The sequence below is a fragment of the Lampetra fluviatilis genome, chromosome 43 (genome assembly GCF_964198595.1).
Source record: "Lampetra fluviatilis chromosome 43, kcLamFluv1.1, whole genome shotgun sequence".
NCBI lineage: Eukaryota > Metazoa > Chordata > Hyperoartia > Petromyzontiformes > Petromyzontidae > Lampetra > Lampetra fluviatilis.
The window spans coordinates 1704531-1720984 of NC_136317.1; the positions used below are offsets into that span (position 1 = coordinate 1704531).

A 16454-nucleotide genomic window follows, 5' to 3' on the forward strand; every position below is an offset into this window, starting at 1 on the left:
GTTTTTGTTCTTGTTTATGTGCTGAAAGCAGGTTTCTGTAACCCGATATCCATCTAAAATTTGCATTTATGGGTTTTGTCCGTGCCAACAATAAACTCAAACCTAAAGGAGATGGCAGTGGTGAGTGTCACCCCTTCCGTATTCTGCAGAGTTTACTCCAGGTTCTCCAAGTCAATGCCAAAGTCATTCGTAGAATTGGCAAAACCCAATGCAGGACCAATCTTTAAAAAAAAAAAGTCGAGAAAAACATCTGGATTTAAAGCTTTCGTGACTGCAGGAATTCATACTCTTTGGGTCTTTCAGTAAAGTCACGAGTAAGAGTCTTGAGACTCGATGCTTTTCTGGTAAAATAATAATTGGCATATTCACGTATACTTCGTCAACGTTACCGTATTACCGAACAGACCATCACTCCACAAAACACACAGCACAAGAGTTATGGTTCAAGGGTCTAAATGGTAGTCTGTATTGCATGACAATTGAAATCATTTATCAGTACTCAGTTAGTACACATGTTCATAGCTACTGTATATGCAACTGTGTAATTAGTCCAGACAATTTTCCAAAACGAAAAAACCCCACTATGATATCCGGATACAAAACTGAACCAAGCGCTATCTAAAAATACCATAACCATTTATTAAACACGTTAAAATACATTTCTCAGAAATATTTACGAGATATAGTTATCACATTCACTGGTACATATTTTAATTTTCCCACGAAAGAAATTATTTTGGTTCAACTCTACACTGCACATCACAGCAATAGGCGAGTACACTGACACAGTTGGTGAGTGACTATTTGTAGCTGTGATCATCAAAGTGCTGATGTGTAGATGCTTGTGTGCGCAAGGGTATCTGCATGTGTGTGTTTGTGCATTACAGGAGGACCGTAATTTCGGTTCGAGCTAAACGATACATAATCACAACACAATTACAAAAAGGATATTTCCGCAGAGGACATTTTCCAAGTGACCATAACCATAACATAAATCCTATATTGAAGATCATTAAACAGGACCCAGAGGCATACTTAATAAGAGTAGATAGAAGATACTACACATCTTATTCACAAATTATATTAAATATACTTCTCATCTGAAATTATGCCAATACTATATACCTTGATGCATGATTGTATTTTGGGTTAGACCACGTGATCACCAATCATCTGGCCGTGTGTCACAAGACCTTCCACCAACCGATATTGTCAAATCCCACCTGACATCGGGTAATGGGGAGTTCTTACAATGCACATTTGGCCAAATCATTACGTGGCCTAACCCCAAAAAAATCAACTATGACATACGATTGGCTGTGAAAACCTACATGTCAAATTAACTTTACACCTTGTAATCTCAACCTGTTGATTAGGTAATGCTGCTAAAAGTAGCCTGGTCTGTCAGTGTTCTGTCCAAAACAAGCTGCCAGACCACTTTTACCGGTCTACTGTCTATCGTATAGAAGAGACCAGACTGTAGGCAGGCCTGCACGTGTATAGTCTAAAAACCTCCATCACTAACTTCACGGTGGCAATGGAGATAACAATTAGTTCGACGTTATCACGACCCCGCGTACAGATCGAGACGTGCCACCGTTAACAGTGCCCCACTGATGCACCCCATCGTGTTGACAATGCAACAGTAGAACCCGTCTTCGCTCCTCCTGCCATGTGCCGTGCAGGAACAGACGCCACTAGGACCCCCCTCGGCTAGACTGTCAGAGGGCAAATAGACTGCTTAGGAAGAGATGTCGTGTAAGGAGACTTCAAGGATGCCGAGACATGTAAACGCCCTATATGTTTAAAATCGTTATCCTTAAATTCCGCGTGTTCATTCATGAATGTGGGCAAAGACCAACGAGAACTTGCCACCTGTCCGGGTTTGATCCCCAAGAGTCCAGGAATTTGCGTGCGTGTGGCAGGAATTGAATTTTACCGAGATCCGCTGGTGTTGTGTTGAATTGTATTACAGTATACTGCACAGGTTGAATAGACCTAGGCCGGGGGGCGGTGGGGGTTGATCTGTGAAAAGGTGGCAACCTCATCTATGGCCCAGAGGCAGATGGCCTTTTTATGTACTTTATTATTTAGATCATACCCCAAATGGTGACACGTTCCAACCCTTTTACAAAGCGAAACAAAAACAAACTAATCATACACGCCGAGGTGAAATGTGTTTAGGAATTTCAGGCATAATGGGAAATGCCCATGATGCCACACAAACGCCGCCGGGTCTCGGGTCCGAGCACGGCATCCGAATTCTGGCGCTGTCGCAACGAGGAGCGGTGGACGATGCTTCCCACGATCACCGATCGCCCAGCCTCTGCCAGGGACTTGGCATTAATGAGCCTCGGTCTCCCTTCCTTCCCGAAACCCCCCCCCCCCCATAAAAGTGGCTTAAGATGGCTTAAGGTTTCGCACTAAAAAGGACCCTCTCTCTTTGGCCCAAGGGCCCCTCTTCCGAAGTTCAAGAAACCCGCCGGTCAGCCCCGTCGTGTGCTCTTACAACCAGAGGGGAACACAGCAGCGTGGAGGTTAGCACAGCGGGCTGTCTTCGTCGTTCTCGTCCTTGATTCCTTTGAGACGCTGGCGCGCGAAATCTTCGAACACGATGTCATCCTCGTGGCCCTCTCCGCTGCGAGAGCGAGCGTGCGGCGTGTGCGCAAGACAGCGTGGGCACGCGTAGAAGAAAATAATTTAGTGCCGGACGACGTCACATCGGGAAGAAAAAAAGTTAATGTTGACAAAGTCCACGGAGCTCGTAAAATGCAATGTTCGTTTGTGCGTGCACGCTGGGGATATTGCGAGCATGTGTTTGGATATGAATGCACAGTGCACGCGTGTGCACCGACTACACAAGGTGGTCAGCGATTCGAGTGTCAGTGATAAGCGAAGCAAGCGAGAGAAAATGAGCACCCACTTTATCTTTTCCGGTGAAGCTGAGATTTTTTTCCAAGTGGCAGAGATGAAATGACAGCATGCACGTGCGCAGGTACAAACACACACGCGAACGCAACAAACATAATCACGATCGTGCATGCAAGCGGCCACGTACACCCACAAGCACAAAGATCCCACCCATATAGCCCGACAGACTGTTGGGGCAAGTGCGTCTACCAAGGACCTATTAAGACCGACACAACCAACTTTGGTGTGGTGTGGCTAGCGTCACACCCAACTGCCTTTGTAACCCAAGAAATGTCAATTACACACCGACCATTTACTAATTTAAGGTCTAGTTGACCTAGGAGAGGCCCAAGATAGGTCGTGATACCACCTGCCACGGATGTTAGCCATTACCGGGAATCAAACTCAAGTCTCTGGGTTCGTGGTGCAGTGCAAGAACCACTACTTCCAACACACACACATGCACACACATACACGCACGTGCAAGCATGCATTTGCAAATACAGCCAGAGAAAAGAAAGAGCAATTAGTCAGGATCAGTACAAATGCAGTCCCATCAGCGTCAGAGCTATTCCGCGCAGACACAAAACAAAAAAAATAGACCGCTCGCAAATCCTTGCCATCGGCCTTGGAGCACCCAAGACATATTGTGCCGAGCGGAATAGTCTACGACGAAATAAGATCGACGCTGATGTTCCGAGTTTGCTGCAGCGTGCCGTGCGTGCGTTGCAGAGCAAGCGGTTAGGCTGCAAGATAAAAACAAACTGATGGGACGCGGAATCCCAGCACGGACAACGATCGTGAGCACAGCAACAAAAGGACACACGGAGGGTTCGTGGAAAGGATGATTAGGAACGCTCATCCTAGAAGCTTTGCACCTCCCAGCACAGACGCACCCAGCAGGAAGCCGCGTGCTTTACCAAGCAGTGTTAGAGGGCATGCGCGATTTAATCCGAGCAGTTTTTTTATTTTCAGCGTTATGATTTTTTTGTTCTCTATCTTTAAACAAATCCTTACTTTGTGTCAAATTCTATCAGGTTGGTATCGAGTGGAGCATCTGATTCAGGAAGGGCTGGGTTGAAGGGAGACAACAAAATATTAAAACAAGTAAACATTTGCACCACGGGAAAGATTTGTGGGAGGCGTCATTGATCAACGGTTGGATGCTCAAATGGATTTTGAACGCAAGGTCTGGCACGTTTATGATGAAAGCGCATTCACGTGCATGTATATCATTTACTGGGATGTCATGTCCTGTAAAACATTTCTTGGAGATGGTGGCGTTTGACAAAACATATATTACTACTGCTTTTAAAATGCCACTTATCTCAGGGGGCAGATATATTCAAAAGTACAATGCCCCCCATGTTCAGTGCTTCCCAAACTTCCTGGACCGTACAATATACAAAAATATCTGCAACTGTTCCACGGACCCCTTCCCACCGCTTGGTGGACCAGCAATGCCCCACGGGACCGCAGGTTGGTTAACCACCAGGCAAGCCGGGTCAGCCGAGACTGGGTTGGTCCAAGGCCTGTAATAGTTTACAAGCCTGAACCAGGCCCACCCCCACCAGATGAATGTCACCCCGCGTTATTTTGGTCATGGGAGGTTTCCCCATGGGAGGTTTTGGACAATACTTCACCACGCTGTTCAGGGTGTGGTTGGTAAAAAAAGTGGGGGCCCAGGACCGGCTCGGATGTCGCTTGCCACTTGATATTAGCCGTGGGTGGGAACCGAACTCAGGTTGGCAAGTTCACAGCGCTATGAACCACTCCCACCCCACTATTACGACACTGCAATGTCCTTTATTTATGCAGGAAAGCTTCAATGAGTCTCATTTCTCAGGAGGGTCCTGCATGGGCATGTTTTGCTAATTCCATGATCGAGTGTTTCACAAGCTCAAAACTACACATGGACACCACGACCTGTGGTGAACTGGGTGTTACAAAACCGTCGTCCATTCAAGCGCCAACCAGGCCCGTACTGCCTAGCTTCCAAGTGCTCCGAAGGGTGCAGGGCCAACGGGCGAGACAGGATCCTTGTTTCATACGGTCGGATGTGCTAGCGAATGCATGGGCGATACATTAGCGAGACGCTCAAGTGATAAGCCACGTGAATCGGAGCAGTTGAATACAGAGCCTCGATTCATAACATCCACAGAGAGGCCAACTGGATGGATGGACACACACGTGCATTGTTAACGACCTCCCGTAGCAAGCATCCATAAAAGAGTCACGTAAATAAATAAACCACACTAAAGCGCGCGCCAATTCAATCACACTCCTGGCAGATTCTACTACGGCACGTCGCCACAATGCGTAACAACGTAACGCTCCCCTCCGAGCAATAAATTAATGCCTTGGGGGATCACGATGGGCCAAAATCTAGTGACCAAACAAGAAAACCGCAGGAACACCAAATAACCCTGCAAATATCCAGAAACCCTCGCACCGCCCCCAATCCCCCCCCCCCCCGATCCCGCACCTCCCCCCACCCTCTTCCGAACCCCGGCCTCCCCTTCCCGTATGCTCACCGCACGGCGTGCTGGGCAAAGACTCCTCCACAGGTTTGGGGTGCATCAGTGTGAACGGCAGCTCCACTGCTACATCCCTGGCGGGGGGGGGGAGGGCGGGGGCACACAAGGTGACGATCGGTTCCACGTGCCGGTAGTGGAGCAGTGGCACTAATGGGTGGGGGGCAGCACTTAGTGGAAAGGGCGGGACAGGAATCGATAGGAGGGGGCTTCGGGTGTGCGAGGCTGGCAGCCCACTCTTGGACCAACTTCCAACTCTGTCCCTGGCTATGGCCTCCAGTAGCGTCTGCCCCACCTCCATGCAATCCCCCTTGACGTTGCAGGGGGCATGCGATAATGGTAGGGGCACATCGTAGTTTGAATGCGGGGGGTGGTCACAGTCAGTGGCAGGGGCACGTGACGTCAATGGGAGGAACACGGCCGTAATGGCAGGCACACGGTGGTTCGTGAGGAATGTGAGGAATGCACGATTGTGGTGGTGGGCACGTATCAGTGGTAAGGGTAAATGGCAATAATAATGGGGAGGGCACGTCTCTGGTAGGGCCATGTGGAGTTAATGAAGGACACGTTGTTGTCGTTGTTGCTGCTGCTGTCAATCGATTGGGAAAAGGCCACCTTCATATTTTTCCTTCCTCTCCCCCCCAGTTGCTCGCGACTCCGGCAGTGGCCTCCAAAAATCGTCGCCATCGTCGCGCTGCCGCAGTCTCTTCCGCCGTCTGCCTCTGCCTCTTCTACTATCCCCCCCCCCCCCCCGTCGTTACATTCGTCTCCCTCTCGTCAATCGAGTGTTAATGGCCAGAGGTATCCCATCAGACAACACCGCACGATGCCATTTGTTTCTCCATCTCAGCGGGACTAGAAATTCTAGCCTCACCAAACAGACTGTTTTTGCCGGCGTGTGTAACCACTTAATTGGTTATTTGGTCTTTCCGTTTATTTCCTACGATTCCCTTCGCGGCCGGTGCCTGATGCGCTTCCCATTCTTCCTTGTCAGCCAGTCACCCCTCCCCCCCCCCCGTTGCCAGGTGCACCATGCCGCAAGCGTTTCATTCCCACGCAACTGCTACATCAGTCGAATGCGCGCAAGTGGCCGGACGGTTCGAAGGTCAGATCACAGAGCCGGCACCGCTGAGACCCTGGGTTCGAATCCAGGTGTCAGCCGCCCATGACTCACGGGATTTACCGTGACCCCACAACGTGGTCAGATGGATGGACGGAGAGACGGGCAGAGCAGCTAACGCTTCCAACGCTTCCCAAAATCCACTGGAAATCGTTCAAACAGAGCATATTTAAATAATACGGCTAATCGCAGGGTTTACACTACGGCTGCTACCGACATGCGGGATACGGCACTGCCCGACGTCCACATTTCGACCCACATGGGGGAATCCATCGTGAGCGACAAATCGGCTCGCGCGGGGGGGGGGGGGGAGGTTCCAGCCCCCCGTGGGCGGTGGGCCGGCTGCGGTGATGAGATGGTGATGCGTTAACCTTCCGGATGAGTTAATTAGCTCTTGGACACAGGTGTGTGTGTATATATACACACACACACAGTATATAATATAGGACTGATGTGGAATCCTCACCCGCCCCGAGATACGATGAGCTTGACCTTGACGCGGTAGGAGACCAGAATCCCGAGGACCTCCTTGTTGGCTCCATCCTGGACTCTGAAAAGCAGCATAGGAATACAACGATGATGATGATAATAATGACGAGGTCAATTATAAAAATTCTGACAAAAATGGTAATGATGATGAGGACGACAATGAAGTGTCAAGACACAGAGGCTGATTATACAATGCTCGTATACTTCTTGAGAAAGAAAGATTACGCTCCGAAGACGACAGCGGAACCACCAAGACTCCTCGTGCTCACGCAGGCCCAATGACTCGAATCCCTCCTCCACTGGCTCCCAATCCCATCTCAGATCAACTCCAAGATCGCACTCTGCATCCGCAAGAGGCTTTTTGGACTCTCGCCTCGCCCCTACTGCCACCCGCACGCGCACCCCCCTCCTAACCCCCCAACGACAACTCCTCTTCATCACTCTCTATCCGCTGACGGATGGGGGCGGGCGGTGCTCACATGGTGGAGGAGGCGAGGTTTGTGTCCTCGTGCTTGAGCTTCCCGTCGAGCGCCAGGCCGCGCTTGTCCCGGTTGCTGGCGAGCAGCGGGGTGAGCGTGTACACCTTGCACAGCGTCGAGCTGGGCCCCACAGTGTCGCTGCGCGGCACGATGCGGTGGCGTGGTGATGCGGCGCGACAACAACAACAACTCGGGTGCAACGCAGCGACACGTTCGCGCAGGAGACGGCACGGCGGCGCAACGCAGCGTGACGCAACGACAACGTAGGCGCAATGCAATGACACAACGCAAGAGACGAGCACAATGGTGCAATGCAGCGCAACACAGCAGCAGAAAATTTCGTCCAGGGATTTGTCAATTGTGTGAATAACACTGGTCAACAAAAAATAAAATTCTGGCCTGGACTTTTGCAGGGTGCTGATTCCAAATCTGATCTCAGATTTGCTCTATCACATCTCATTTTTATGCTATCGGCATACCCCATTTTCATTGATTTTACCCGAAATTAACTTATGATTGCAAGTTTTTGCGAGTCAGTGACTGCTTTAGTGTTAAAATATGGTGCTTTATTTTTAGGATAGTGTGTTTATAATATCATTTTATGTAGATATCCACATTAATTTAATATTTTTCTTCTGCAGTTTTTATTGAAAATGCAATATTTGATATCTCAAACAAAAACTGATGCCAGATTTGGAATCAGCACCCCAAAATTACTTTGAAACCGTTGGAATACCTTATGCCAGAAAAAGTGTGTTGACCAGTGTATAATCATACCCGTATAGCTCCAGTCAAGGTGAATTCAGACTTAAACTTGAACATCAGGGCTAGGGAGACAGATGTCCGGGTGTGGTGCTGTGTTTAATTCCCACATTTTATTTATACGAATTTATTATAAATTAGTATCATTATTCTAGGCTGGGTTCAGCACTTTTGAAAACCTTTGGGGGTGGTGGGGGACATACTTAATTAATCGGGGGTCCATTTTCCAAATGTTGCATTTTAGATTTTAGAATCCGATCTCACAGCAACCCTCGCTATCATCGCGTGGAAAATTTAGTCGCTTTTGGTTAAAAAAAAAAAAATCTTTAAAAGTTTTTTTTTCCCCCCGCTCCAATTAGCGTGTCTCTCGCCCCGCAGTCACGTGGGTGTTTCTCCAGGCCCTCCGTTTTTTTCCCTCCACATTTAGAATCAAACGTGCTTTCGGAGTATTAGGCGGCTATAAATGTCCACGTGATAATAAGACACTATTTTGAGCTATCATTTGTGGCAAGGCCACTCCCGAAAAAAAACAATATAGCTCAGTGGGGCCTTACCTGGTGAAATAAAAAAAAGTGTTTAAACAGTAGTTCTGTGTGAGAGTGCATGTGTACTCACTCTCCCTCTTCCGTTGCCACCGGGCACTTGTACTGAGCCGTATTAAAGAGGCAGATGTCGGCAAACTGGCGCACTGCACACACACACGCGCGCGCGCACACACACAGCAAGCACATGGAAACCTCATAACAGACATACGGAGAGAGTGCATGCTTACGAGTGTTGTTTTGGACTAAAGCGCTTGGAGCCAGGAATTCAGCGGGCGCTACAACACAGTTGAGGTTTGTGATGAGGGATCACAGCAGAGGCTCACAGGTCACAAGGGGTAGAGGAGGTTCAAAGGCTGGGAGCTAAGAATACGCGCGCGTCTGGCCGAAAATGAAACCCATGTGGGCGTGCTAATTACATTGCAAATAGAGAGCCTTAATTCCTCCGCTTCCAGGTCTCTCCGTGGGATCTCGCGTTAACGACGGGACGACTTTACGTCTAAGCGGGTGTCCGGTGCAAGTTTATAATCCAGCGCATTTGCAGGCGGAGCCGGGAAGATCATGCAGATTTGTAAATCTCCAAAACCCATTTGGCTTTAGAATAGCCAGGAGTAGTCAAACTCCAAGTAATTTCCTGCTCAAAGGAGCAATGAAGTGGTACTCATATCTCCTGTTTAGAGCCACTGGAGCCAGTGGTGGAAATTCCACATGCCTATGACGTGGGCGAGTCTATCCACAGGACAAACCACAGTTGACTTCCCCGCAACGTGCTTCTCATTTTAGCAACCCTTGAGAGATGATGGGCCGAGTCAACCCCTAACCAGCAGTTGAACATGGAACCTCCCGATTGCGAGTCGCTCATTCTCCCGCTGAGCCACCTCCTGGCCGAGTAGAAGCGGAGGGTAGTACAGCAAATAGGTCGTGAACCTATCTGCGCGGACCAGCGAGCGTCATTCCATAAAACGCGTGGGGGGGCTTTCTCAGAGTGTCTCCGGTTTCCATCACATACAGCAACAGCAAAGCGCTCGTAAAAATAAAAAATAATTGGGGAACAAACATCCCAGGGCAGGAGGCTAATGAAAAAAGTGTTCGAGACTCGGCGAGGCTTCTCTGGTATATGCACATTCCGTTCGTATTACTATTCTTACGGGCGCGTTTACAAAGCCTTCTGTCAAAGCACCCAGTCGTTGGGAGTTTGCTCCGTCTCCTCCTTCCCCACCCCGCCCAGCCACCCCTGCCAGTGAATCCTCGCCCTCGTTCAAGCCCAGGCTCAAGACGACCTTCCCCGTCTCGAAGCACGAATATTTCTGCGACAATTATCAACGTGACATGAAACATGACCGTCTACGCCAGGGACTGGCAGCCAAATGAACGAGAGAGAGAGGACATTTTTTTCGAATTGGGTAAAAGAAAACAAAATTCTCTCAGGAGCCACAAAAGCAGTCCTTAAAGAGGCGCGCGTGCGTCTCGGAGCCACAGGCTGCCGACCCCTGGTCCACGTGATGTGTGCATTGTCCGGCGCGTTGAGACGCAAGTGGGGTGGGGGGTGGGGGGGGGCTGGCCCCGATGTCGATGCGAAGTGGCACCGCATCGCATGCCCTTGCCGAAATCTCACCGGTCATCTTAATCTTCTTCACCGTTTTTGTCGAGTTGTTGGTGACGTGCACGTTCACGTTGATGGGCTCGCCGTGGTAATAGATCTGGCGAAAAACAACAACAACAACAACAACACGAACGCCGAGATCCCCCTGTGTAGCCTTGAACAGACTGTTGTGGCAAGTGCTGCTAGCGAGCACCGAGGAAGGCCGGCCACGGCACACAAGTTCGGTGGGTTGCCAGCACCAATGCTAGGTCACCATTGTCTCTCCTTAGTGCTGATGTTTGCACACCTCGCCAGGTACTGGATTTAAGGCCGAGTTGACATAGCGGAGGCCCAGCGACGGTTCAAATACTCGCTGCCATTATTGGTCGCGAGCGGGAATTGAACTTCGGGCCGCCGGGTCTCGTTGTGCAACGCGCTAAACCGCTACACTCACCAGGAGCGAAATTATACGACACGCGCTTTAAAAAAAAAATCACGTTTCCAGAGACGTTTTGGCCACGATATGTGTTTCCATTAAAAGAAGAGAGGAAAAAAAACGTACGATAAAAAGATGACATTTTCATAGAAAATATCATTTTAGCCAAGAGGCAGCTGCCGACACAGCGTGACGCAGCAATTAGAGCCGGCGTGCTCAATAGAACGGCGCACATTTTTCTGACAAACACCAGTTGAAATTAATCCGTTCTATTCCATTTCTGTTCATCTTCAACGCTCGGAGATAACTTCAGACACTTCCTCCCCCTTTATTAAATGGGAAAAACGCAAACTTCCCCGCGGTATTCGGAAGCCCCAATCTAGATTGAAAACTAATTTCTTTAGAACTGCTTTTCATGTTCAGTTTGTTGTCCTTCCCCCGCACCTCCAATTAGCACGGTTGGCTACGTACGGTGCGAAATAAGTTCAACATACAACATACATAGTTACTTGGTATTCCTCATCAGCTATCGCTCCCCCCCCCATCCAAAACCGCCCCCTTCTGTCCTCCCCGTTGACTGGTCACGCTTCCCAATTCTCACCCACCCCTTTCCACACCTCACGTGGTCGTACCTCCCCGTTCCCAACTTTTAATTCCTTTCCCATCGTCGCCTCCCCCCCCCCCCCCCCCGAGCTCATCGACGATTACCTTGCCCAATCCAAGAGACGTTTGTCAACTCTCAGCTGTTACAACGTTGACAGTGCTGTTTGTTGCTGGCCACTTGACATTGTGGGACTGGGCTCAGCAAATGCGTTGAAAGAGAAACATCGTTTCATACAGAAATATATAAAACGGTCATAGGTCCCGAGCTCACCTATCCTTCATCATGCACGACGCCAGGTTGTTATTATTATTCCACATCTACACTCACCCACCTTCACCTATCCGCGCTGACCAGCGTGGTGAAGCATAGGCAAACAAGAAAACCTCGCGACCGACACAGCATGGGCGAGGCCTTCATCCAGCAGTGGATCGATAAAGACTGCAAAACAGCAGTTGGTGTTTTACGCGCGTCATTAGCGCGAGGGTTTGCGGTGGTCGAGGCGGTACGCTGTCGCACCGCTGCTCAATCTTACGCTCGTTTAACTTCATCGTTCGCCAAACCCTGCAAGAAACGATCCAAAACAACAAGCGCCGGGCGTCCGCACCCGCCAGGCGGTCGAAATTGGCACGGTGGGAACGCGCGCATGTTTGCGCCTGCCTATGAGCGTGTGTGTGCGTGACGCAATTGTGCTGCGAGTGTGCGGGTGTGTTGCGAGTGTGCAAGTCTGCAAGTGTATTGCGAGTGTGCCAGTTTTCGGCGAGTGTGTTGCGAGTCTGCCGCGAGTGTACCGGTGTGTTGCAAGTGTACCGCGTGCCTGCTGCGAGTGTACGAGTGCACTGCGAGTGTATTGCTAGCGGGCGAGTATGCGAGTGTGTTGCGAGTGTACCGGTGTGTTGCGAGTGTACCGCATGCATGCTGCGAGTGTACTGCGAGTGTGTTGCTAGTGGGCGAGTCTGCGTGGCGGGCACCATCTTGTCGAGCGAGGCCTCCAGGTGCAGAGGCTTGTCGGACATGAGGAACTGGCGCGTCGTCTCCGCCATGGGCTGTGGACCCGGCTTCTCCGGGGCGAACTGCACCTTCCGGATCACCAGGCGCACCGAGTTCCTGCGGCGGAAGTGGTGCACCACGCGTTAGCGAGCGCCGATCGTTTTACTTGTTCTATTCCATGTGAATATCCCACCTGGAACAAATCGCCCGAGATGGATCGCCTCGGTTTTCACGGCGCGTGTTACAGTGTGGGAGGCTACAACGGGTTCGATTCCCGCTCACGGCACACCACCAGTGACGATTATCCGAACCGGTCCTGGGCCGCCCCTAGGTCGACTCAACCTCAAATGAGTACCTGGTACGGTGTATAGAATAGCCCTAACAAACTGTTGGGGCAAGTGCTGTTAGAGAGAGCAGCACCTATGAAGGCCGGCACAGTACACGAGGGGGTGGGGTCGCCAACACCACGACCAACCGACCGCCTTTGGTCTCCCCAGTCGCGAGATAACCTTGTTAGCTCACGGCACGTCAAGCTACTGTTGGAGTCGTGCGGCGAGACAGAGGAAGCGTCCTTGTGGATCCCTGGCAATGAGCGAAGCAGCGCGTCGGGGCTCAGTGAACGGCACCAGATACGACGGCAGAGCAAGTCGTGGGGGTCTCTCCGCACGGGGCTCGGAGGAGCGTCGCTCACTCACCGCTTGTGAATTTTCTCCTCCAGGTTCTCGGCGCAAAACGCTTTTATTTCGAAGTCCACTCCACATGCCTGGGAGAAGGAAAAGCCATGGTTGCAATCATCGTCATTGAGTCAGGATATATCCACTGCCAGATGAAGGCCTCCCATACAAAAATTCGCCATTACATCACAGTCCAGCAATGCCACATTCCCTCTCGATCCTGAGCAGGAGTTGATCTCATCGTCCTCTGGGGCGCATTCCCTCCCCTCCGTTTACCATTCCACCGCCAGTCTCATCCATTGGCCACCATCCCATCACCTGTGCCGATACGGCGAGGTTGATTTTCCACTGTCATTTCATCGAACTGTACTACGCTGGCCTCGCAAAACATCCGAATCTGGCTTGGGGCCCAGCAGGGCCAGGGGTGGGGCTAGCGAAGCGTGGAATGCATCTGACGTCAGTGGCACGGCTCGGCATTTGCGGTGGAAAAGAACTTGCACGGTCTAGAAAAGGCGAAACATTACAACTACAGTAGCACTAATAATTACGACGGAAACAAATCGAGTCAGCGGAGTGGCGGCAGAGTGGTTAGCACTTTGCGCCATGATCCCCGCAACCAGAGTTCAATTCCCAGCCACGGATTTTCTTATCGGCGAGTGATATCAGATCCGGTCAAAGGCCCCAATGTCACCTTTCACCAGCCAACATGAAAACGTTGGTCGAATAACCCCCATCGAGCAGCGAGTCGGCACGCACGTACCTTGCCGGTGTCCTCTGGGCCGGGTTGGAGGGTGACGGAGCAGGGAAGGTTCTGCGGGATCTGTCAACGCGATGGCAGAAACACGGTCAATCAGTGGAACGGTGTCACGGTGGTTAGCACGCAGCACTAAGTGCCCCCCCATCCCCCGCAAGCCGAGTTCAATTCCCCGCAACGCACAACGACCAGCGTGACAGAGCGTGAGAAGCAACCGAGCCCGTCGGTACACTGCGGAAGCAAAAAACGCGACGCAGGCCGCCGTGGCCAACACACAAAACGATGGTGGGAGAAGGCACGCGGGCGGGGGGTGGTGGCGGTGGTGGCGGGGGGGGGGTGGTGGGGCAGGCACTTTCCCCGGCGCGCGGAGACACTCGCCTCGAAGGTGAAGGGGTAGGCGTCCTTGCCCAGCTTCTTGACGAGGCGCTCCTGCAGGCGCGTGAGCGGGCGCGCCTCCTCGGGCACGGGCGGCACGGCCTGCAGGGTGCTCAGGTAGAGGTCCTTGCGGAACGTGAGGCCCAGCACGTCCAGGTCCTCGCGGCCGTAGCGGAACGCGCACGTCAGCGTCACGTACACTACCCGGCCGGGGGTGGGGGGGGGGATGGGAGGCTTAATTATTGGATGGAGATGTAGGCACAAGGACCAGACGGGAATGGCAGTGATGGAGACTTGGACGCGGATGGCTGGGGGGAGGGAGCTTCAGGATAAGCGGGCGGCAGACGACGAAAACGAGCGACCTCGCGCGGATTGATTTTTGACTGGCGGGCTTGAGATAGGAAGCCTTGGTTGCTGACGGGGAAGAGTGCACGGAGTAGAGTGAGAGGGAGCGGGGGGGAGAAGTGCACTGTTGGCCTCATGTCAAGAGACGAGAGGCCCGTTTGAAGAGTGGTTTGTCACCATCAGGGCACTTCCCGCAAAAGCAGATTTCGCGAGACTACTTCTGAGGCTCAAGTGATCTTCATCATCCACAAAATAGAGCACAGGGGGTCCCCGATATACGTCGTTTCAGACTCATGTCGCCGACTTTTTGAGGAGCACGGCGTAACATTTCCCCGCATATATCGGTAGTTTTTGACTCAGATCTGCGGAGACTAGTCGAAAACGCAGTGCATGGGTGCGAAGCGGTCAATGCGCGGCGCTGTGAGCCCGGCGACCCGACTTTGATTCCCGCTCACGGCCACCACAGTGACGAATATCGTGTTTTTGATTCGCCTCGCTGAACTCGCGCATGAACCTCAATCTTCTGTCCCATCGTAGCTATGAGTGCTCATAGTAATCGGCACGACTTAAAAAAAAAACAAAATATCGACAACAATCCATCCACTCCCACAAAATAAGATCATAAAAATTATAGGTTAAGGTAAGATTTTTTTTTAATGCTGTCTAAGATTTTGTGGGGTTTTTTTACACTAAAATTGGTTTTCTGTTTGCGTCATTGCTTAAAAATTTCACAAATGCGTTTCACAAATACATATACAGTATGTGTACAGTACCTAGTTTTCTGTACATCTACAGTACGTATTTTGGTTTCTAGGTATAAAACGCAACATTTACAAGTTAGTCCCTATTCCTCCCTTATTCCATCGTTTCTTATGGTAGAAATTGCCTCATTTTGCGTCGTATAGCCAATGCTGTCCCTATCACCACCCCCCCCATTAAACACTATGGGGGGAAATTCCCCGTTATATATCGTTTCGTTATAAGTCGCAATTTCCTGGTCCCCTGTAGCACTTTCCCACAAGCCCTGCTGCAGACAAGTACTTTCTGCATATGGCAGTCAAACACTGCATTTTAAAACCACTATCAGAGCTGGAATTTAGCCCAAATTCGGTGAAAAACCAAATCGAAGGTGATGGGTTTTTTTTAGTGTTGGTGACCATTAACTCGATGCGTTCGAAAACCCGGTTTAGAAATCACGGGTGACTGCAACAACCCAGGATTAAAACCCATGCTCTTGATGATGGTGGCGGCAGAGTTCATTGAACCCCAACCACAAGAAAAACAGTCGCGGAGCATCTTGATTTGGTTTCACGCACTCGGGTGCCTCTCTTTCACCCCACAATGCACTATTTTTACGAGCGGCACGTGAAGGAAGCCACGACCCAAATAAGAAACAGCTGTCACACGTTGTAGATGCACGCGTCTGGGCCGTGCGTCCCAGGCCGTCTGATTTGTTTAAAAACTCCGGGAATGGTTGAAGCGACTACTGCATTGGTTTATGCGCTGCACAGCTCTCCGATGCGTCTTCGGGTCGTGCCGCGTGTCGCTCGGCGTCCACTCCGATTAAGTTGACGAACGTTTCCATTTTCTGAAATGGAACCCGTTTGCCTATGACGGCCGCTTGCTTGTGACATCGTGCCTCTAAGATTCGCGCGCCGTTTGTAAAGGTGGCTTCCTGATTGTGTGCGTAATTGTTCGGCATCTGTCACACGGATAATTATTTGAACTTGAAACCCATTCGCTGCATCCTGATCTCGTTTATTTTAATTTGAAAGGACATATAAAATGTTTCATCCGTGAACAGAATACGTTTTTTGTGGGAAGGCGCTACAATTTTTCATCTCAATGTTCCAAATAATGT

The 16454-nt window shown here is 50.7% G+C and overlaps 1 protein-coding gene across 4 annotated transcripts in view; it reads right to left on the bottom strand.

Moving 5' to 3' along the window:
* Nucleotides 1–442: 442 nt before the first annotated feature.
* The window catches only part of ARRB1 (arrestin beta 1), a 61859-nt gene continuing 45847 nt past the window's right edge, over nucleotides 443–16454 (bottom strand). Inside the window, exons 5-16 of one of the 4 annotated variants that reach the window (XM_078876086.1) lie at nucleotides 14252–14448; nucleotides 13880–13939; nucleotides 13141–13208; nucleotides 12427–12562; nucleotides 10452–10536; nucleotides 8910–8982; nucleotides 7533–7670; nucleotides 7031–7114; nucleotides 5445–5521; nucleotides 3928–3982; nucleotides 2924–2942; nucleotides 2484–2638 (exon numbers count right to left, since the gene is read on the bottom strand). In XM_078876086.1, coding sequence (XP_078732212.1) covers nucleotides 2618–2638; nucleotides 2924–2942; nucleotides 3928–3982; nucleotides 5445–5521; nucleotides 7031–7114; nucleotides 7533–7670; nucleotides 8910–8982; nucleotides 10452–10536; nucleotides 12427–12562; nucleotides 13141–13208; nucleotides 13880–13939; nucleotides 14252–14448 — 1013 coding nt within the window. In that variant the 3' untranslated portion in view covers nucleotides 2484–2617. Of the gene's footprint in view, nucleotides 2639–2923; nucleotides 2943–3927; nucleotides 3983–5444; nucleotides 5522–7030; nucleotides 7115–7532; nucleotides 7671–8909; nucleotides 8983–10451; nucleotides 10537–12426; nucleotides 12563–13140; nucleotides 13209–13879; nucleotides 13940–14251; nucleotides 14449–16454 lie in introns of all 4 variants that reach the window. The other 3 variants (XM_078876085.1, XM_078876083.1, XM_078876084.1) reach the window with 3 other exon arrangements.